The sequence below is a fragment of the Salarias fasciatus genome, chromosome 6, assembly GCF_902148845.1.
Source record: "Salarias fasciatus chromosome 6, fSalaFa1.1, whole genome shotgun sequence".
NCBI classification, from domain to species: domain Eukaryota; kingdom Metazoa; phylum Chordata; class Actinopteri; order Blenniiformes; family Blenniidae; genus Salarias; species Salarias fasciatus.
The window spans coordinates 40,801,357-40,824,060 of NC_043750.1; the positions used below are offsets into that span (position 1 = coordinate 40,801,357).

Consider the following 22,704-nt stretch of genomic DNA (forward strand, 5'->3'; position numbering starts at 1 on the left):
TAAACCCAGAGCTCTTTGTTTGAAGGGTTCTGAAGCCTTTCTCTTCAGCCGTCACTCACCATGTTGTCTTAACGGAGACTGTTGTGTTGCTTTTACAGCCTGTTTCACTAACGTTCAGCTGATCTTTCCATTCACCTCCAGCTTTGGGAAACCGAGGCTTTGTTGTATTGTAGAGTGAAAATAAAACAGTATTGTTATTCTGACAGTGAACTTGGGGGAAATGTTGTCATATTTGTCCGTTTAGATCAAAGAGATAAAAGATGCAGGTATGAAGCCGCACAGGAAAGAGCCGAGGTTCTTCCTCCCTGACGGATCAGGCAGAAGTCTCTGATTTCACTTCTAATCAGACTGAAGTTTGAAAAGCTTCTTCTATTTTGATCTGTTTGATTGAAATACAAAAATACTTCATCTCCTTTTTTATTGAAATGATGTGAATTTCAAAATTTCCACATTTTTTTAATCAAAATCACATTTTTCAATATTTGAACACACACCTGAAGCCCTTCGGATCAACTGCATCAATGACTGCAGGGAAAAACAACGCTGTGTCCCTGAGCTGTGTGCGTTTGTTGTTTTATTCTTTTTTGTTCATTTTATTTTTTTAAATTCTGAGCCTTATGCTTATTTGTCTTGTTTTAATGTTTTTGAGAGATTTCTGGGTTGTTCAGATTTGTTTTTTTCTGACCTGTTGTGGTTTCATTTTTTTTCTTTGTTTATTTGTTTTTTTTTTTTTTTTTTTGCTATTTGTTTTTTTTTTATTTGTGTGTGTGCATTTTGTTTCTGAGTGGTGTTGTCGAAAGTTTCTTCTTTAAAAGTTGTTTTTAATCGTTTGTTTTTTAATTTGGGATTTTTTTCCGTGTGTGTGTGTGTGTGTGTGTGTGTGTGTGTGTGTGTGTGTGTGTGTGTGTGTGTGTGTTTGTGTCTCTTTCAGAGCCGTGCGTTGTTTATATTTCGGCGTGTGACGTCATCCCCGCGGTGACGTCTCGCCTGCGTGGCCCCGCCCCCCCCGGTGCATGCTGGGTCCATCCCAACATGTCTGCGCCCTTGCAGCAGTGCTGAGCAGAGTCTGTCCGGAGGATTTTTGGGATTTTCCTGAGTTTTTCCCCCCCGACCCGCCGCCCCGCGCCGGCCTCCAGGACCGCCGGCGTGCAGCAGAACCCCGCCCCCTCCCGGTCCCCGAGCAGAGCGGCTGGTGCGCGGCGTGGCTGTGGCAGACTGTCCGTGTGAAGATGGGCCTGGTCTGCAGCCGCTTCCCATAGCGAAGAGCCGCGGGGAGAGCCGCAGATTCCCCTGCAAGCACGCTCCGGTCCAGCTCGGCCTCGACGGCTTCGACATCCTCTACCGGCTCTGGACGCTGCCCTACAACCTCCTCACCCGCATCGTCTGCGCCACCGTGTCCGTGATCGTCCGGAGGCGGAGAGGCTCCCCGGCCCGGGTCGATCATCCCCCCGCACCGAGGTCCGCACCTGCCCGCCGCACGTTCCCGCACCTCTCCGGGGGCCGGTCCGGGGTAGCACTGACCGGCTGCTGGTTACCCAACAGCTGGTCAGTGCTTTAACCAGCTGGCGGCTGGTCGGTGCTCTCTGCCAGCTGCTAGCTACCCACCAGCTGCTGGTCATGGCTGTAACCAGCTGGTTATATCGTGTCAGTAGATCCATACCCGAAGACAGTCTGACAGCTGAGCTGTCTCACCTGTCTCCTACTGACCTCCTCCTTACAGCCAGGGACAGAATGTGCAGCTTGGGCCAGTCAGCAGCTGGTCTACACTAGTCTGTGATGCTGGTCTGTGCTGGTCTGTGGTGGACTGTGGTGGACTGTGATCGTCTCTGCTGGTCTGGGACTAAATGTCTAGATGCTGGTTCAGCTGGTAAACCTCCAGTCATCACGCTCTTAAGACATGACTGTTGCTAATGTTGGTCTGTGGTGGTCTGTGATCGTCTACGGTCAGCAGACCAGGACCTAAACACCAGGCGTGCTGCTGCTGTAAGTTGACCCAGTCCTGGTCTGACGATCGGATGCTGGTCCAGGATTTTCAGAATCTGGTCATTGAGTGTGACGGTGTGATGGGGGTCTGAGAGGGAATACCTGGGACAGAGACACTGGAGCAGCACCTGGACTCCAGTGTCTCTGATCCTGGTTTACATTGGTCTGGCTCTTGCTGACTGAAATGGAAAGCACTAATGGTCGATTGGCACGATCCACCAATCGCGCTGCACAAATAATGGATCCACCGATCCAGTACCTGTGAAGATGCGATCCTGCTGGATCCGGTGGTTGATCCCAGTTGCTGGTCTTGGTGGTCTCTGCTGGTGGACTGTGGTCCTGGTTTTGATTGATCCAGTCTGGAGTACACACGCTGAGCTCAGAGGAGTCGTGGTTTCAATCCAGGATCCAAACTCTGCCTCAGGACTTCACTGCTCTCACAACACAAAGCACCTCTACCAAGCTGACACAGGAAATCTGACTCGGATCACTGATTGGGCTCGAGAATCGGATCTACGTTTAGTGTTACAGCACACACACACACACACACACACAATTGGACACGTGTCAGCTGAAGAGTGAAAATGCTCACAAATGCATTGATCCATTAAAATGTGTTTTCATCTGGGCAGAAACAGACATGTTTGATTGATTTGAGCATCAAGCCAGCATTAGCTGATATCGTGCCACATTAGGAGTGTTTAGACCTCTGCCAGGGATTGTTTTACAAATACTTCCAGTGATTTTAATGAAACTTCTCAAACATTTCATTACGCAAAACCTCTTTTTCCCTTAAAATCGAGAATAATTTGATTAATAACCTGCAGAAAAATGAACTTTTAGAGATCAGTGCTTCCATTTGATGCCATCTTGGCTTTTGAAATGCAAGTTAATCTGCAGAAAGACACACACACACACACACACACACACACACACACACACACACACACACACAGAGGTATAAATGCAAACTGTGCCTCAGCTCTGACCTGTTTCAGTCAGATACTCTCTGCTGTTCAGTCTTCTGTGGATATCTGGCTGCAGTGTGTGTGTGTGTGTGTGTGTGTGATCCCTGGCTCCGGTTCATTCTCTCTCCCTGTCACTCGCTCGCTGCTCGGCCCTAGCAGTACTGCACGCCGGCCTGTCCTGGCCCGGCGGCGTGTTTTCAGCTCAGAAGTGGCGTCGTGACGGGAAAGTCGTCCTGGTGGAGATGAAACACTGTCGCTTCTCCTCAGTGGAGGCAGACGAGGGACGCTTCCTCTTCAGATCCTGTTTCAGGCCTTTTAGAGCTGAAAGGAGTCGAGTTAGAACAGTCTGTCTTCATGTGGTGGGTCAGCCGTGTCCAACATAAGGCCTGTGGCCCAAAACCGGCGTGTAGGAGGCTCTAATGTGGACAAACCCAACCAAATGGTAAAAAATGAAAAGATAACAGATTTTTTGAGCAGATTTCTTGAGGGTTTTGTCTCAACACTGAGATTTGAGCTGCGATCTCGGTGATGAGAGCTAGTGACCTGGTTACTGTTTAACTTGCCTCAACGCCCTGCTGTCGGGGGAATTTTGGAAAAACACCCAGAATGCAACAGCTGTAGACATTTTAGGGATGTTATCATCAGCTGCTCTGAGTCTCTCACTGCAGCTCGGAGGAGTTTGAAGGCTGGGGAGGAGAAAGTTCAGCTGTTTATCTCCACGTGTCGGATGCAGCAGGACAAAGTCCTGGAAGACAGAGACCCTCCCGCCGGGGAGGACAGGTCTCGTCCCCGCGGCCGGCTGGCTCTGACGTGCGCTGTCTCCACAGGGCACTCATGAAAATGGACCCGGAGCTGCTGCACTCGCCGGCCGTGGGCCTGGCCGAGGAGGAGGAGGCCGACATGAACGACTGGAAGCTGCCGCTGGCCTTCATGAAGAAGAGGCACTCGGAGAAGATCGAGGGCTCCAAGGCGCTGGCGCAGAGCTGGAGGATGAAGGACCGGGTGAGTCTGTCCTCCGGGTCCCCGGCCTCGGGCTGAGCTGGACTCACGGGAAAAGCTTCACGGTTTAAGGTCACACAGGTCAAAGTTCATGTGAGGGCTGAACGATCCTGATGGAAACTATGATGAAACATAAAAACATAAACGCAATAAACAAAACATCACAACATTCTCGCTTCAGCTGATCAAGGCCCCGTTTCCACGGTTTCACTTCAAAATGCCAAACTTTTGCTGTGTTTTGGGACAACATTGCTGGCAACAACTGAAAATACAACTTTTTGAAAACGCGTGGGCTCTGTCTCCATGGAGACGGGGGAAACACTGGTCCTGGTCCTGGTTCCGGTCCTGGTTCCGGTCCTGGTTCCGGTGCGAGTTCTCCACTTGGTAATCATGCCAGTCCGGAGCTGTAGTTTGCGATAAAGTGGGTTTTGCCGTCCAGGATGTGTGTTTTGGTGCAGTGGGGACGAGACGGCAGACCTCCGTCCGGTCTGGTTCTTGTCGCTCGTCACTCGGCCCCCTGCTGGAGGTCGGCTCCACTCCGTCCCCGCTGGACGTCCACTGAGCGTCTCCGCTCTCTTAAAGCTGTCGTTGGAGCCGCTCCGCCGCTGCCAGCTGATGATTTCAGGACCTGGCCGCCGTTACCGTGACGGCAGGCGTCACCGGGTCGTTCATAACCCTGAGACCGAGCCGCTCGGGAGAGAATGGCCCCCCGGGGGGAATGTGACGCCCGGCCGCTGGGAGGTGGAAAGCACCCCAGAGCGGGACTGCGGAGAAACCATCCGCTGTCAGGACGCCGCGCTGCATCCGCGCTGGACGGGGTTCTATTGCTCCCGGGCCTTTCGGGCCGCACACCCTCGTCCTTTCGGTGGTCCTGCCGTCCGCTGAGCTGAGCGTTCTGTCTCCGGGTTTCACTCCAGCCTCTCTCTTCCAGTGAGCTGCAGCTCTAAATGAACACAGAGGAGGGTTTTTTTTTTTTTTCCCCAGGATAAATGAGAGTTCGCCGCCGCAGACAGACAGAGATCCTCCTGTTGCCTCTTCATTCATATCATCACTTCCCATCATGCTTCGGTCTGTTGTCCAGCAGTTTAATGGGTTTCTGAAATAATTAAAACCACATAAATCAAGACCGTTCTGTGTCTCACCATCTATCATATCCATCCTTTTAGCCTCTCAAGGCCTTTTATCCTCCAGGTAAAGCAGAAAAACGTGGCTTTGTTCTCTCAGCTCACCTGGGTGAACTTCCTTCTGCTCTCTGGTCCACTAGCTATCAATTCTCCTCTTTACTTCCACTTTCCACCAACTCCAAACCAAAATGGATCCATCGTTCTTCATCTTAATGTCAGATCTTCCTCCTCCTCATCTGTTTCTCCTCGTCCTCCTCTTCCATGAAGTCTTCCTCTCCTCTCCTCCATGGTCTCACCCTCTCACTGTATCATGGCAGCATCTGGAGAAGTGTGTCTGTGGATAGGGGGCGTGGCCTCTGATTAAGGGGGCGTGGCCTCTGTCTTCATGCAGCTCTTCTCGGGGTGTGAAACACCCAGCCTGAAACAAACTGTTCTGCTTCGTTTTGGAGTCTGAAGAGGCCTTTATACCCTCATATCATCCTTCATACTTTAAGATCTACCAGTTATTTGCCAACGCTTCCTTCCTCCCTTCCATCTTTCCTCTACCTTCCTTCCTTCCCTCCGCCCCTCCATCCCCCTCCCCCTCCCTGGCTCAGCGGCTCTCCTCTGTCAGCGGAGGGTCAGTCAGGATGTTCAGTATTCAGGAACTTCCTCCTGGTGAGACGAAGGTGCAGGGTGAGGCTTAGGAGCTGTAAACGATGCTCTGCACTGAGGGGAATCGGGTCTGACACACACCACACACACACACACACACACACACACACACACACACACACACACACACACACACACACACACACACACACACACACACACACACACACACACACACACACACTGTTCTGGCTCCTTTTCCTCCTAAACAGTGTCCGGTGTGAGCTGTCAGCTCATTTTTCCCTCCCAGCCTGGTTTCTCCACAGTTTGCAGGCAGACAGACGGTAAACAGGATAACTTTCCATTAATCAGACCTCGGAGCTTTAATGTATTCATGTATTCATCCTGATGCAGCCGATGAGACGAGCTGATGACTGCTGTTGCAGGATGTTGTGTCACCTGGAAGCTGCTCTACTTCTGGTTTGTTGCTGAGCGTTTCCTCAGAAGAGGTCCGGACTCTTTCTTCGAGGGAGTCCGACTCTTCTGCTGGGGATTTTTCTGTGACGACAGATGGAAAAAGACTTTTTTGTTGTTTTTTTTTTCACTTCCATTTGTTGGTGTCCTGAATTTAGGCACCATTCCCACAATGTCCAATGAAAGTGTACTAGTGTTTCCAAGCAAGTCTGGAATTTATCAACTTATACTTACAAATGTGTGTCAGTTTAAGAACAACTCCGACCAGGCGTACACAGATATTCTAGAGGTAGAACAGTGAAGCTACAGATAGAAACATGTTGAGTCACAGCAGGTAAAAACACAGCAGATGTCCTGTTTGCTTTAATTAAAACGCTCAATTCATGATTTCATCCAGACAGAAACAGACGTTCTGTGTTTGGGGTGAAGAAGCTGACAGCCGGTGAAATGTGTGTCTGTTGACAGTGAGCTCTACAGGGAAGAGTTTTCAAAGTGCAGCCGATCTGTTTGCCGAGCGCTCAGAGCTTCTCAGGAGGGAATCAGCTGATTGATTTATTGCTCCTGGGTTCAGCGACACAATGATACAGTCCTCGTAATAATGAAGTCCAGTGGCAGGACTGTTGCCTCCCAAGTGGAGAAACCAGGGCTTGATTCTGTAATAACATGGTTTTTTTTTGGCAAAGCAAATATAAATGTGTTCATGCAGTGGTTTACTCTCCATATTGGAACCGGAGACGAGAAGAACCGAAGCCAGGACTCATCCAGCTTCTGTTCACTCTGAGATTTCTGACTCAGACTGTAATGTCAAACCATCTTTCAGTGTTTTTGGTGGTTACCGTATCCCAGGCAGCATTTCTCCTGCTGTTGGTTCAATGTACCAAAGAATGTTTTCTGGTTTGCGTCAACCTGCTGACAGTGTTTCAGTTTAAGGAAAGTTCCTGTTTTCACCTCTTTGCCATGATTATGAAAGTTAAGGAATGAATAGATATTTACTGAGAGGCGTGTCGTTTCTATTTATAGTTCACTTCCTCTGCCAAGTGGAATCCAGATCAGCGTTCAGATATGCTCTGCTGTCGGCGCCACAGTCCGGTCCAAGGTCACAGCCTCAGCTGGTCTGTGGGGAAGCTTTCAGAGGACGGTGGAATACTGCTGTGTTTGTGACGTGAACTGCAGCTGAAAGTTTGGCGGGTGGAGGAAGTACCGGGCGTGTTTGATGGACTGTCGGCGCCACAGTGAGGAGTTGTTAATTTGTGGGATTATGTTTTACACGACTTTGATTGACTCCCTTCAGGAAACTGAAGACACACGGCAGCTCGCCCAGTCAACCGTCTCAGTCGCTCCTCCACGCCGCCGCAGAGCGGGGTCCTGGATGGAGAGCCGGGACCGATCACAGCACAGGAGGTTATCGATCCTCGGTGGGCGACGCGCTCGATTCTAGTCTGATCGCTCACAAACATTAACCAGATTAACGCCTCGCGGTGATGGAAAGGCAAGCGGTTTAATGTCAGGGGTAGATTTCCACTGTCGGGGAAAAAAACAGGCCTGTGTGTGAGAGTGTGTGTGTGTGAGAGAGTGTGTGGGAAGCAGCAAAAACACCAACAGCAATGCACTCATGGCCCCGCCCCTTATGAAACCCAACTGACATCCATTCCTTTTGGTTTTAACACATCACACTTTTCTCACCAGTTTTGATGTTTTTAAAAAGTTGTGTTTTCCGTTGCTCCGAGCAGAATGAACACAAAACAACTCGTCTTGTTTTTACTTGAAAATGTCTTTTAAACGGGCTTCGAATCGACACTGAGATCAGTTCTTTCAAGGAAGGAGTAAAGAATGCTGACACCAGGAGCAAACATGCGTCAGTGAGCCAGAACCGGACTGAACCGGTCTGAACTGGATTGAACCAGACTGAACCAGACTGAACCGGTCTGAACCGGTCTGAACTGGTCTGAACTAGACTGAACTGGCCTGAACCGGACTGAATTGGACCGAACTGATATGAACCAAACTGAACCAGTCTGAACCGGTCTGAACTGGACTGAATTGGACCGAACTGATATGAACCAGACTGAACCAGTATGAACCGGTCTGAACTGGACTGGACCAGTATGAACCGGACTGAATCGAACTGAACTAATTAGCAGTCTCAACCGGTCTGAACCAGTCTGAACTAGTCTGAACCAGACCTAACTGGTCTGAACCAGTCAGCAGTCTGAACCAGTTTGAACTCGTCTGAAGCAGACTTCAGTCCTCCCACATTGAGAAGTAGCTTCGTACAGAAACCGACCACAGACCGACTTCGGAGTGGAAGCTTCTCGCTGCTCTCAGGCTGCCGGCTCCCTGCTGTGAGGACAGTGAAACATGGCAGATTAAAGCGGGATGGCCCGAGCTGGGAGTGCAGGACTCATGTCCCAGTTATGCTGGGTTTTTGTTTGGTTTTTGAGGTCTCCACTCATCTCCCATTACATGAACAAATCTCAGAAACAAGCCTCCAGGGATCTGAGAAGCGAGACTCAGACTGGGGCCTGGTTCTTGGTCACTTTGTGGATTTTCATCGCTGACCCACTTCTTGTCTTTGTTTTTCACTCTGTTTTCGTTGACACTCTACCCACACTGCGTGGCAGAGACACTTTGTTGCAGCTCGTACAACACCTTATGGCACTTTGAGCTCAGCCGGTGAGTGTTAATTTAACCAGCCATAACATTATGACCACAGGCTGGCCTGAGCTACAGCGATGATCAGTGTCGTGGCCGCCGTTACTGAGGGGGGCGCATCAGGCAGCGTTTTGTCCTCAAGTTGACGTTGGAAGCAGAGATCTGGGCAACTGAAGTGAGTTTGCCGATTGGATCAGAACTTGTGTCGATGGGGTGTTTCAGGTCTGCCGTGGTCCGTATTTATCAAAAGTGTTCCAAGGAGTCCGATCCGACAGACTCGCTCCTCAGAGGGTCCTGCTGGTCCTCATCTGAGAATACCGTTCATCAATGAGGCTGCAGATTGATGAGACTGGCCTTTCTCACCCTGACCGGGTCCTCCAGGACCAGGATGGATGCCAGTCCATCACATGATCATAAAACAATTAAAATCAATGAAATGAGAGAATCGATTCCTACATGGTTTCATAAAGCATTCATTTAGTAAAAAGAATTAGACAAATCTGTTTCAGTATTAATAAAAATAAGTACAATTGTTATAGGTGAAAAGGATAAAATTAAAAATGAAATCATCCAACATGATCTCCACACTGCAAAAGGAGGAATTACTGTATGAATCCCATCCTGAGGGAAATCTGACTCTTCAGCGGGACGTTTGGCTTCATGTGGTTATTGGAAAGTCGTTACCTGGTTATTTATGACCAGCTCTGGATGATTGTTGCCAGATGAGCAGTAACAAACCTCCATTAAACCTCCGGTCCGCTGTGTTTATCAACCTCCGAATAATGAAATCGATAGTCCGTCGATGGCCGGGCCGTTGTGATAATGGAGACCTGAGAGTGGCGGAGCAGCGGCTTCATCTCCCGCACCATTAGCTCCACTCGGTCAGGGTGTGCAGTTCATTAGGCAGCGAATGGACTCTGAAGCACGGCGGGCGTGATTCATGCTGGAGGGACTCGGAGCACATCCAGACGGCGAGCAGCCTGCATCCCAGCCCTGCTGCTCATCCCACAAATGCATGCTCTGAGATGGAAGTTCAGACTTTAGCGAAACAAGCAAGTCCGACAGAAAGTAGAACGGAGCTTTATTTATTTAATTTCCACATAACGAGTCAGGATGACGTTCAGGAGATCCGACCGACTCACAAGAAACACGTTTAAAAATGAGGAAATTCTTTTAAATGAACTGAGATCAAACAAAATGATAAACCTTCCTGAATGAGCAGCAGGAGCCTTCGTCTTCACGCTCATTACATTCTATTAGGTAAAAACTTTTGTCATTATTATAGTTTTGTGATTTGTTGTAACAGGGTTGAGGCATTTTCTGAAAAATAGTTTTGACTTAAAGTACATTTTCACTCTTTTTTTTTGTTCACTTTGTTTTGTGGGCTCTTCCAGAGAAACAGTCAGACGTTTCAGCTACAGGCCGAGAAAACAGAAACCACGAACAGGATGAATCACTAACTGCACATTTTCACTTCTTTAATTCTAAATTCCAGCATGAGCTGCATCAGTGACAGTAGAGAGGAAATCCATCGATCGGTTCCAGACGGAGAGGCGGAGACTCCTCCATCAGTTGAGTTTAGAGTGAGGGGAGAGAAAAGAGCATTTTCATTTCACGTCCGTTTCAGGTTTCAGTGTTTTAATGTCCGGTTATATAGAAACAGCCAAAACCCTGAAGACCATGTCGCTCTCATGTTGGTCCACTACTTTGTAATGAAACCACACACACACACACACACACACACACACACACACACACACACACACACACACACACACACACACACACACACACACACACACACACACACACACACACACACACACTCTAAACATTAACAATGTAGAACACAGACGTTCATATGGACAGAACACCAAGGTGGATTATTATTATGGTGACTGTCAACTCTAAAACTTCCAAGTCCAGGAGGATCTGGACTGGAACCAGGACCCGGAGGATCTGGTTCACCTCCTGAACGGAGTCAGATCTGGACCTCGAGCCGCACAGCATCCAGGAAACATCCCATAATATGAATGGACGCCATTTTCCCGCCGTCTCCACTGAGCTTTTCTCACCTTTTTTTCGGATTTCCAGCCCAGCTGTCAGACATGTGACCTGTTGCTTCCAGTTAGCGGCGGCGTGCCTGCAGCCGATCGATGCCCTCCACCTTTTTAATAACCTTCATTTGTAGCGGGGCCGAACAAATGGATTAATCAGGGGCCATTGATCGGCGGCGCTGGAGGAAGTGAGGGAGTCTTAAAGGGCGCGGAGGGAGAGCTGGAGAATCCCCCGGAGTCCCGCTGTCCTGCTAATGACAGCAGGACGCCACCAATTACACACACCGCTCGAAAACAGGAAGGCGTGCACACACACACACCGAGATGCACGTGCATGCAGTTGGTCTCCTCCTCCTCCTCCATCACTCTCTCTTTGACTCCAGTAAAAGGACGGAGGCGTCCGTCCCTCAAACCTCCGTGAGCTGATTGGACAGCGGCGAGCTTCTCTACACCTTTTATTAAAACCTCCTTTAATTTGGCGTTTCTTTGCGTTCCTGCAGCAAACAGGCTCATTTGATGGAGCCGAAGCCTCCGCGTGATGAACGGCCGCCGGCTGTGGGTCAGAAGGTTCTCCGCTCACTTCCCCTGCGCTTCGGCGGATCGCCGCTGCTGAAACCTCCGCCGCTGATCATCACTCTGATCCTCTCTTAATCTGTTTGTTGCTGAAAGTCGAGATGTAAAAACACCCGCGGCGGGTTGCTTGTAATTTGGTCATCAGTTCATGAAGTGGGAAATATTCACATGTGAAAATCTCCAAGCACGGATTGTTTCTCACTCCTTACTTATTTGCTCTGGTCTCTGTTTGGAAGGAGTTTAGAATTACATGGCAGAACAAACTAAACTGGAATGAGTCTTGATTTTACTGGTATTTGAATTGAAATAAAAGGCAGCTGGTCATCAGCCAGCGACTGAAGCTCTGCTGCTCAGAGGGAAATGCTGGAGCTCAATCTAATACTCGTTATTCGTATTTTCCTTTAAACTGCTCGTTCTGTAGGTTTTTTCAGGTCCATATCAGAAACGTCGTCCCGTGTAGCTCAGAAACTAAGAAGCCCTCCCGATCCTGTCTCCGCCGTCTCTCTGACAGTTTATGTTTGGTGACAGTAACATCCTTTGGCTCTCTGCGGATGTGGGATGAACACGACTCCGGAGCGTGCTGCCATTTGGACCGTTGTGTTTTTAAAGGGCAGACCCGATGTGCCTCCTCCCAGCTGCAGCTTTGTTGTCTGCTTTCCAGATGAATGTCTTTTCCCAGGTCGCAGGTGGAGATGTTCCACACACACACACACACACACACACACACACACACACACACACACACACACACACACACACACACACACACACACACACACACACACACACACAGTTCAGCTCACTTCTATTTATGTCACGTCAATAACACTATAATCTCCTGACTCTTGATGTTCTCATAGAATACAGAAAAAGCAAACAGTGGAGCGAAGAAGCAGAAACTCGGCAGAGTTAAACCTGGAGATAGGAGATTTGTTTCTGGACCGGTTGAGCCTCCGTCTCCGTCCCTCACCGCCAGATTATTTCTATATTATAGAATAGCTGTGGTGTGGTAACTGCTTCCTTCTTCTGTCTCGTAATGATTCATCACGCCGTAAACGCTTCCTGAGCGTCTGTCAGGTGGTTGAGCTTCTCTTCGGTCTCCTCCATCTTCTGGGACCTGGGAGGCTTGGCGGTGGAAAGCTTCCAGCTCTTTGAAGGATGAAGGCAGCGAGGATCTCCGATGAAACGGCTCCTGGTTTCAGATCCGCGGTCTTGAGAGGCCCGGCTCCTCCTGGAGCGCCTCGCTTATTGGATTTTAGGAAGATAATGGAGAAGCAGCGGACGTCAGACGCTCCTCCGAGCTCCTCCGTGACTCCCGCAGGATTTCAGTCTGATTGGTTTTGTTAGTCTAATTCTGCAGTGGCTGTTCAGGAGGTTTTTCATGCAGTTAATGCGTTTCAACAAAATGGTGCACTCAGGTCTTCTCATGATTCTAAAATCGTAAAACCGCCGTACAAACGCAACCAAAGTTCAGCATTTTCACCCGGAACGTTGTTGCTGTGGAAAGACTTGTTGCGTGGGTTTTAGCTAACATGCTAAAGCTACCCGTTTGCAGCTTCCTGCTTCATGGAGCTGCCGCCACGCCTGAGCGGTCTGCTGTGTTTCCGGAGTGTCGTCTTGATAGATCCTCGCCGCAGTGGAGCGTAGCGTGAAGACGCAAGGCGGCGTGCGGGGGTCTCGTCCCGCTGAGTCCCACTAGCACCCTGACCTTTGGCTGTCCCCGTGGAGACACGCCGGGCGCCTTAATGGCTTTCCCCGTAACAGCCGTCCCACATCACCTAACACACTCCGGCGGAGAACACGCCTGGCGGCGCTCCTGAAAGGTCACGCCGCAGGATTGCATTGACCCACATGTCAGCGTCGTGTGTGAGCAATCACGGCGAGCTGTTTTCCTTCTGCTGTCCAAGAAAGAAACCAGTCAATTTCCATCCAACCTGTAGCAGCACAGCCACGGTGATCCGCCTCACTCCTCTGACAAGAGACACTGCAGAACACAGTTTGACTGGTTTATTTGTTCCCAGTTCAGATCTGAGCGATATCTAAAGTCAAGTCAAAATGTTCCTAAAAGCAGTTCAAACTGCTTCAAACCCAGGAAGAACTGTGTCTGTTATTTTGTATTTCCCTCTTAGCGTCACATGTAGACCTGCAGTTTGACTTTTCACTGATTTAACTCCATTTATCAGGCTTCTGCGTTCTGCCCCGTGGCTCTCAGGCACTGAAACACCTGGCTTTCTGTCTGTCAACATGATTTAATCGGTTAATAATTAATCACCATTAAACCCTCATTTCATAGAGATGGTGATGCTCTGTTCATTGAGAGGTTCTTTCACTGAGCCGTACACCGATGAGGTGAAAATCTGGTTTGAAACCATGTTTCAGTGTCTTCAGGCTCAGATTGAAGCCTCCTGGAGGACGTTTCAGTGGCTTCAGCTGCTTAAGGTTCCTCCTCTCCTCTGATTCCTCCTCTCCGTTGTTGGACAGATTAAAGTTCCTCATCTGATGCAGTTCATTAATCTCTCATTTTTCAGCTGTGCTCCGGTGTTCATAGTGACGGTTCTGTTTCCTTGAGCAGTCCTTTCTTCCTTCCTTCCTTCCTTCCTTCCTTCCTTCCTTCCTTCCTGGCGTTCAGTTTCTCTCTTTCCATCAGTTTGATGCAGCGTTTCCGTTGCCTGCTGTTCTAATTGTGTGTGTGTGTGTGTGTGTGTGTGTGTGTGTGTTTCAGATGAAGACGGTGAGCGTGGCGCTGGTCCTGTGTCTGAACGTGGGCGTGGACCCCCCCGACGTGGTCAAGACCTCCCCGTGCGCCCGGCTGGAGTGCTGGATCGGTGAGAGCTCTATTCCAGCTGTTGAGCTGCAGAGCTGCTGTCTCTCTGCCTGAAGCCCTGTAGGGAAGCCTTTCCAGTGGAAACCTCACTTTCCTGCTGATACAGACGCTCTCCATCAGCCGTCCTGCAGAGCCTGAGCTGCAGACGCTGCGGCTCTGTTCCTGCTGGATGAAGCGTCTGAGCGTGGCGTCGCGTCGGCCTGTCTCGGCCGCTCGTCTGGCGGCTTGTGGGGATTTTCTCGGCGTCTCCTGTGGGACCCGGGTTCACACGGAGATGAAGCGCTCTGCCCTCTGCAGACGACAAACGGGCCGTCTCCGTGGGCCGGGTCCCCCGAGACGTCCCCTCTGTTAGCGGCAAACAGCACCTGCAACAGGAAGCGACCGAGCCGCTGCGGTTTGGCTCATTCAGAGACTTTAGGAACATCAAGCAGATCAACCAGTTTCATTTATCCAGTGACGTTCCAACATGTTCTCTTTACAACAGCAGTGAATTTAGAACTTTAACTTCCTGCTTCTCCTCTCCATGCATCGATCCTGCTTCTCACGGAGCAGCTTCCTCTCTGTTTCCTCTCGAATCTCTGGTTTGGAGCTGGAGCGGACCGCCTCGTGTTCCTGTTGCGCCGTTACGCTGCAGCTCCAGCCCCAGACGGCTCTGCTGTGCTGACTGTGTCGTCTGCTCCTCAGATCCTCTGTCCATGAGTCCTCAGAAGGCTCTGGAGACCATCGGAGCCAACCTGCAGAAGCAGTACGAGAACTGGCAGCCCAGGGTGAGTCCGCTCAGCACCCCCTCCACCTCCACCCCCCCTCCACCCCCCTCCACCCCTCCATCTCTTCCCAGTTACATGTTAATGTAAAACATCATGAATCTTCTTCTCTTTTTTGTTCTTCTCAAACTCCAAATCTCAAATCCGTCCTGCCGTCTCACTCTGAACGTTCCTCAGCCTCCTGGTTTCCATCATGAAGGTTTTTGTTGTTCTGAGCATGAATCAGCTGGTTTAAATGTCCATCATGTCTTCACCTGGTCAGGCGTCTCTCAGAGGAAACAGAACTGACATTAAATAGATAAATCCTCCTGAGTGTGTATTCTGGTGAGAAATGATCTGTAAAACTCTGATGAACTGCCACTTCAGAGGTTTTACAGCCGCTGCCAGCTCCTGATGACACTTCCTATTTCAAATCTTTTTCCTGAGGCCTAATTGTTCCTTTTTCCTCTTAAATCTCGACCAGATAGCGTTAAAACGAAGACGACTGGAGTTTAATCTAAAAGCAAGTCCAGGACAAATGAAGCTCATCGCGATGGCTTTGAGCCTCTGACTTGTTCTTAAAGTGGTTTTCTAGATGCTGTTTGAAGGGTTTTTCCATCGCCGTCTGCGTCTCAGTGATCAGTGTGATGATCGCAGGTTCGATGGAATTTATTCCAAGAACCAGTAACAGCGGTTCACTCTGCTCTGGGGAGGTGTGTGGAGCGCTCATCATCTGCCTGTGTGCACGGCTCTTTTTTTTCCTGCAGTCATTAATCCCATGGTGCTTTAGTGTTGTGTTATTCCCACTCTGGAGTGTTAAACACCCTCTGCTGTTGTTTCAGTGAAGTTCCAGTCTTCTCTGCTCCTTTAACCTGGAACAGCAGCTGGAGTTTTCCACTTTGAATCCATTAGCGTCTCTTAAAAGCAGCGGAGCCTGCTCCACTTGACCTTTGATTTCACTGTATTGATCTGGTTGTACTTTGTTCAGATTGATTCCTGTGCTTCTGGAGCTCATTGTTTGTTGTAAGAGCTGCTGGGATATAGCACTGCTGAAGATAAAAAAAAAAACATTTTAATGTGTTAAAAATGCTCACATCATGTCGCTCTTAAACAAAATGCAGCGAGCGGCTTTGGATTGAAAAGGAGCCTTGAGGTTCAGAAAAGAAGAGAGACGTTTGATAGATTGTGTGATGCAGTTTGTCTTTATTTTAAGTTTCTGATCACATGCTTATACTTTTATTGGGATTTTTTCCGTGTCCACACCTGTAATGTGACGTTTGTAATTTTGGGAACATTTTTTCCAGAGTTTGTTGAAGCCTTTTTGCACATACGTGGGCAGATCGATAACGGTAACAATGCTGAATTCTGCAGGATTTGTGCTGCTCAGTCTTCAGTGAAGTGTACATTTACTGTCACATTTCCCACATGCAGCAGATACAGAGAGAACCCACGCTCTGAACAAGCTTTCTGGAAACGTTTACATTCCACTGTTTGTGTGTTAGCGAGGCTGGGTTCATCCAGTATGGCATTCCAGTGTCTGACAAATCTGAACACACCGCTTCACTGAAACTTTACTGAACCTCAAACCAAAACCTTTGCCTTTTTAGCAGCTGTAAGACATTGAGTTGTGAGACACTTGGCATGAATGACTGAATGAATAACGAGTGTTGTGATGAGAGATGACTTACGTAGCTTTTAAGCTGAAAATAATTAAAACAGAATATAAACAAATAAATATGTGGATACCAGGGATGATTGATACGTTTATGTTCAGTAGGATGGATGGATGTGTCGTTACATGGATGGTTGGCTGCTAGGTTGGAAGGATGGATGAGTCAGTGGTTGTTGGTTGTGTGTTTGGATGGATGGATGGATGGATGGATGGATGATGGTTAGTTGTGTGATTGTTTGGATGTTAGGTTGGTTGGTTGATTGTGTGCATGGATGGTTGGCTGCTTGGTAGGTTGAGTGGTTGGATGGTCTGATGGATGGTTGCTTGGCTGGTTGTGTGAATGAATCGTTGGATGTGTGGTTGGATGGATGAATGGATGCTTGGCTGATTGGATGGATGGACGGTGGTGTGGTTGGTCGGTCAGTTGATTGTGTGCATGGTTTGTTGGTTGGTTGGATGGATGGATGCTTGGCTGATTGGATGGATGGACGGTGGTGTGGTTGGTCGGTCAGTTGATTGTGTACATGGTTTGTTGGTTGGTTGGATGGATGGATGCTTGCTGATTGTGTGGATAGATGATGGATGGATGTGTGATGGATGGGTTGGATGGATGGTTGTGCCATTGCATGGATGGTTGGCAGCTTGGTTGGAAGGATGGATGGGTCAGTGGTTATTGGTTGTGTGTTTGGATGGATGATAGGTTAGCTGTGTGATTGTTTGGACGGTAGGTTGGTTGGTTGATTGCATGGTTGGTTGGATGACTGGTTGGTTGGCTGTTTGGTTTTGGGGTGAAATGGATGGTTGGATGCTTGGCTGGTTGTGTGGTTGGATGGATGGATGGATGGATGGTTGTATGATTGTGTTGGTTTTAGGTTGGTTGGTTGGTTGGATGGATGCTTGGCTGGTTGTATAGATGGATGTTTGTGTGGTTGGATGGATGGTTGACTGGTTGGATGTGTGGATAGATGGATGGATGCTTGGTTGTGTGATTGTGTGGGTGGTTGGTTGGCTGGTTGGTTGGATGCTTGGCTGGTTGGACGTGTGGAACAAACCAAGGAGAAGCTCGTCCAGTCGGCTGCTGCCAGCCGCTCCTGGCCGCTTCCTGTCCGCCTCACTCCGTCAGCGTTTGGCTGCTCCTGGCGCTGCAGATGGAGCCGGCGGGCGGAGGAGAGACGACCTCCGTCGCTGCCGAGATGCTCGCTCAGCTTGAAAATAGACTCGGCGAGGTTGGCGTGTTTCTGGGCGCTGCGGAGGAATCCTTCAGAACCGGCCTCGTCACGAGGAGCGGTAAAAATACTCCGGCCGCTTCAGAGGCTCCGCCGGGTGGAGGAGGTGGAGAGAGACGTCCCGGGAGGCCCGGTGACCCGGAGGTCGGCAGCGGGTGGAGGAGGAGGTGTGGGTGGAGGAGAGAGCAGCGCCGGCACACCTTACATAAAGTGTTGACACAGCAATCCGTTACTCGCCGTTATTCCCTGCTTTGTCACGGCGGCGCAGGAGCGGTGTAATCGGTTCATCTGGGCTCTGAGGCGTCGGTAAACATTAGAGCCCAGAGCACACCGGACGCCATTAGTCTCACGTTTCCCCGCCGAGGCGGCCACACTGTCACCAGCAATCCGCCGCTCGCTCCGCCGCCGCACTCGCTCGCCATGGCCAGAACAGCAGAGCCAGAAGCTGCTGCCCACTCCCTCCACCTCCTCCTCCTCCCACATCCCTCTCCGCTGGAGGCAGATGAAGATCGGGACATGGAGGCGTCTTCACGCTGCGATCGTGGTCACATCTCCCATCCTCCGGTGGAGAGCTTCGTTCACGGTCACGTGAGCGCTGAGTCACTTCGCCGCACGGCGCCGTGCGGCTGCGGCTCGATGCCAACGAGCAATGGAAGGACCGCTGAGAGTGACCAGACCTGCGCTCAGTTCAGCAGTTTGTGGTTTCTGAAGATTTCTCAGGACGGGCGGATGACTCGGTCCACGTCCAGACTCACAGCTAGCAAACCCAGAAACAGAGACCAGGGACCGGACCTGGGTGGTGGAGACACCATGGCGGCGGCGGCGGTTGTGATGATGATGATGGAGCTGCCAGGTGAGAAGAGGACAGACAGGAAGTTGATCCAGTGGCCACGCTTACATGAGTTTTAATTCCCCTTCATTTTCACTTTAGGTGAATTCCAGTTGTTTGTTCTTTTGTCCTGTCGTGACGATGCACATAATCCAAGATGGCCGCCCAAAGCAAGCACTAGACTCGAACGGAGGAGATTTATTTAATGGAGCTTCAGAAGAAATGGATGTAATGGAAGGAATGGATGGATGGAAGCATGAAGATGTGGATGTTTTTAAAGCTGTAGCAAGAAAAACAGGAACTGGAGCTTGTTTACTGACGGGAGACGTAAATTCATCTCTTCTGCCCGCTGTCCAATCAGAATCCTTCACCACCTCATAGTTCTGTACAGGGCTCCAGAAGACTTGTTGATTTTCAGGTGGACATTCTGCAGTTTGGGAATCCACTCGGTCATTTATGTGTCGTCCGTTATGCGAGTTTTGCTCCATTTTCCAGTGAAACAGGCTAATTTAACAGCAACTCTGAATAAATGAACCAATTGTCACGTTTGTTCTCAGGAAGATACATGAATTATTGACTCTTCGCCAAATGAGACTGAGAACAAACCAAAAACTGACGTCAGAATAATCTGAAGCCTGGACTGACAGCAGAGCGATGGGTGAACGCCTTCAGTCTCTGAGACGCCGAAGCATTTGTCCTTCGTTCATTGACTTTTACCTGTTGTGTCTTTGTAAAAACATCCCTCCTGCCTTCAGAGACGGTTTTCTCTGTCATGGCTGTGCTGCAGCAGCTCGCTCTGGATCTCTGCTCCTCCAGCTCTCAGCTTCTCTTTCAGACTTCCGCCTGGATGAGCCTCCCTGCTCTCACATTCTCTTTCAAGCCTGTCTGGTTGGCTTTCATTTCCCTCCGAGTGTCACCCTCTCTGCTCTGCCCATCCTCTCTCACACCTGAGAGTGTGTGAGTGTGTGTGTGGAGTGTTTGGCTCTCCCCTCCCGGCCGGCTGGGTGTTTGTTCGTTATGAAGATGAGAAGCGACGTGCTTGTCTTGTCAAACGGCCTTTTCAAAGCCGACAGGCTGCGGAGGAATGAGCCGGCGTGTTGCCGCGTCTTCTGGACGGCGTGCGCGGCGTCCCGCCCTGCATCCGGATCCGCGGTTAGCCCCCCTGCCGGGCGGCGGCCCGCGCCCCCCCGCTGCCTCTCCGCTAACAGAGGCTGCATTATGTATCGGCGAAACTCAAACACACGGCTGCTGATGAGCTGTGAGGGTTTGTCTGATTATCCCGGAAGCGGCGAGGAGCGGGGCTGAAGGATTCCACCGCGCTGCGCAGCAACAACCAGCACAGGAAGCTCCGGCTGCACTTTTAATTGTCTCCCTCTGTTTGTCCTGATTCAGTAGTGGTCACACAGCTGCACAGGTAGAGGAGGAGGATGCTCTGTAGTCTGGATGTGAGAGGAAGATGCTCTATACACTCGCAGAAATGATTCTTGCCAGTTTATTTTTATGCATTTACATTTATTTGATTTTATTTAAATACTAATATTTTCAACATCCACTCACAAAGCGTTCGGGAACAAGAGTGAAGTGATCAGATACTCCGAGGAGTCTGAGGCAGCCGCAGGGATCACGCTCCAGTCATTTGTGTAGAAGGAAAGCGCTGCATTGAGAATGAAATGGTTAATCAGCCTCATGTGACGCCCTGCTGGGTTGTGGCCTTCTCAGAGCTTCACACTTTTATTCCGTCAGAAAGGAACACGTCTAAAACAGTGTTTGTTGCTGTGAACAGTGATTAAATTGGGTATTTAGAAAAAAATTGAAAATGTGAAAGTCTCAAGTAAGTCCCAAGTTATTTCAACCAGTACTTCATTTAGTCCATCTCACATATGATATGTGCAATCCGTGATGATATACTTAAAGCTGGTGTCCGGAGTTTCCGTTCGTTTCCAATGTATGTATCATTTTTAACAGAGCTTCAGTGTGTCAGTCTGGTTCGATACTACAATATAATATTAGCATAAAGCAATATAAAAATGTATTTATGAGCCCCGCCTTCGTCTCATAGACCCCCATGTTATCCGAAAAAGCACCGGTCAGCGTCAGCCAATAGACTTCGAGCTTCCGCCTTGTCGTGCCGTCAATCAACATGTGGAGCAGCCAGAGAGCACAGCGCTCGCCCAGCAGAGGAGAGTTAGCTCCGCAGCAGATATATCCACTGTCTGCTGAACATCCACCGTAAACAGCTCAACATGGAGGATGCTGTAGGACTCGGAGGCTCTCATTTTCACCCGTTAATGCGCGTGCAATCAAAGGGGCGTGGCTTGGTCGCTCATGAAAGCAGAGGGAGGGCTGAACCTGAGACGTTGGATTAAAAAAAAACTCTCTCTTTCAAATCTCGAGCTTTAATCTGATTGGCGATTACAATCAAGTCTGTGGCTCATTTCATAATGAAGCACTCTCATCGACAAGTGTGAAGTCAGACCTTTGGCATGAATAGAAAAAACTCTTCTGGAAGCATGAAGATGATATATTGATCACTAATCAAGTCATTGATACTCAGACAGCCTGAAAAATTCACTGAAATGAATGAATTTATTGTTTTTTGTTGTTTTTTAAATCTGCAGTCTCTCCTCTAGTCCCTCCTTATGGATGCTGCCTCCCTTAAATCTCCTCCCTGCTCCTCCAGCAGCCTCCTCCTAACTTGTCTTCTCTCTGGGACGTTGTCCAGCAGAGCCCCGATGCTCGCCCTCCTCTCCTCTGCCTCTCTGGCGTCTGGGAGCAGCTCCTCTTTGTCTGAAGCTCTCCTCTCTGAGCATCCCCTCCTCCCCCAGACGAGCTTCCACAGCTTTATATTTTCGTCTCCATCCAGCATTTATCTTCTGCAGCTGGAATAAAAAGAGTGAAAATGGTCATTGATGGACTTTCTAAACGGCTCACTGTCTCCTGGAGCTCGTGGTTCCAAACCGGTTCATCTCCAGACAAACTGCAAAGAGCTGAGGTTGTGTGAAACGCTGTGAATCACAGCAGTGACTGAATGTGTGTTTCTACCTGGATGAGTCTGGAGAGATGGCTGTGCTTCTCCTCCATCAGAGCCTCCTTTTGCAGGCGGAGCTCCTCTCTCAGAGACGCCACGTCTGCTTCCACCTCCTCTTCTCGGAGCAGCCAGCGATCCGCCCACTTGGCCACGCACTCTCTCCTGGTCTGGCGGGACGCCTGCAGCTTCCTGTTCAGAGCCTCCTTCTCCTCAGTCAGCTGGGCCACTTGCTGCTGGTGCTTCTGCTCCAGGAGGCGTCTGGCTGCTCGCTCTTCCTCCAGCTGCTGCTCTGTCCTGCAGCTGGGAGGCCATCAGCTGTGGTGTGGGGTCATTCTGCTGACTCTGTGCAGCCTCTTTCAGAGAGCTGACCTCCTCTCTCAGCTGGCTGACTTCCCTCAGGTGTTGCTTTCGCACACCGTCCTCCTTTGCAGCCAGCCTCTCCTCCCTCGTATGCCAGCGAGCCTCCCAGTGTTTGTTGCTCTCTGCCCTCATCTTGTCGCCGAGGGCCTTCATCTGGCTGAACCTCCTCTGCTGCAGCTCCTTCTGAGCCACAGCTTCTCTCAGCTGCCGGTCTTTCTCCTCCAGTTGGGAGGCCATCAGCTGTTTTTGCTCCTCAAGAGCTGGCGCCTGTAGTTTAAAGCACAAATAAAAAAGACTCTTGTTCATGGCATTCTTTAAACAGTGAGCTGTATACTTGTGTTTCTGTTCTAAACAGACAGCTCTCTCACCTGTCTCTGGTTCTCCTGCTCTAAATCCGCCAGGCGATGCATTAAAGCAGAGATTTCAGCGGTTTGCTGAACGCTAAAATGCCGATAATGAAACAACGCCTCACGGAGGGACTTTATCTGTTGAGACTGATCCCCTCGGTAGTACTCGGGGTCTCCAGACCTTCTCTTGCCAAGCTCCTTACTTTCCATCTTGGAATAAGCACTTCTACAACACTGGGAACTCATGAAAG

At 49.7% G+C, this 22,704-nt stretch overlaps 1 protein-coding gene across 5 annotated transcripts in view; it reads left to right on the forward strand.

The window, feature by feature from the left end:
- Positions 1 to 1,020: 1,020 nt before the first annotated feature.
- Positions 1,021 to 22,704, forward strand: part of rptor (regulatory associated protein of MTOR, complex 1) — a 125,376-nt gene continuing 103,692 nt past the window's right edge. For 4 of the 5 annotated variants that reach the window (XM_030093850.1, XM_030093852.1, XM_030093851.1 and 1 more), the window contains exons 1-4: positions 1,021 to 1,458; positions 3,779 to 3,953; positions 14,147 to 14,249; positions 14,933 to 15,015. In XM_030093850.1, the coding sequence (XP_029949710.1) occupies positions 3,786 to 3,953; positions 14,147 to 14,249; positions 14,933 to 15,015 (354 nt within the window). In that variant the 5' untranslated portion in view covers positions 1,021 to 1,458; positions 3,779 to 3,785. Of the gene's footprint in view, positions 1,459 to 3,778; positions 3,954 to 11,351; positions 11,419 to 14,146; positions 14,250 to 14,932; positions 15,016 to 22,704 lie in introns of those variants that run through there. The other variant, XM_030093854.1, reaches the window with a different exon arrangement.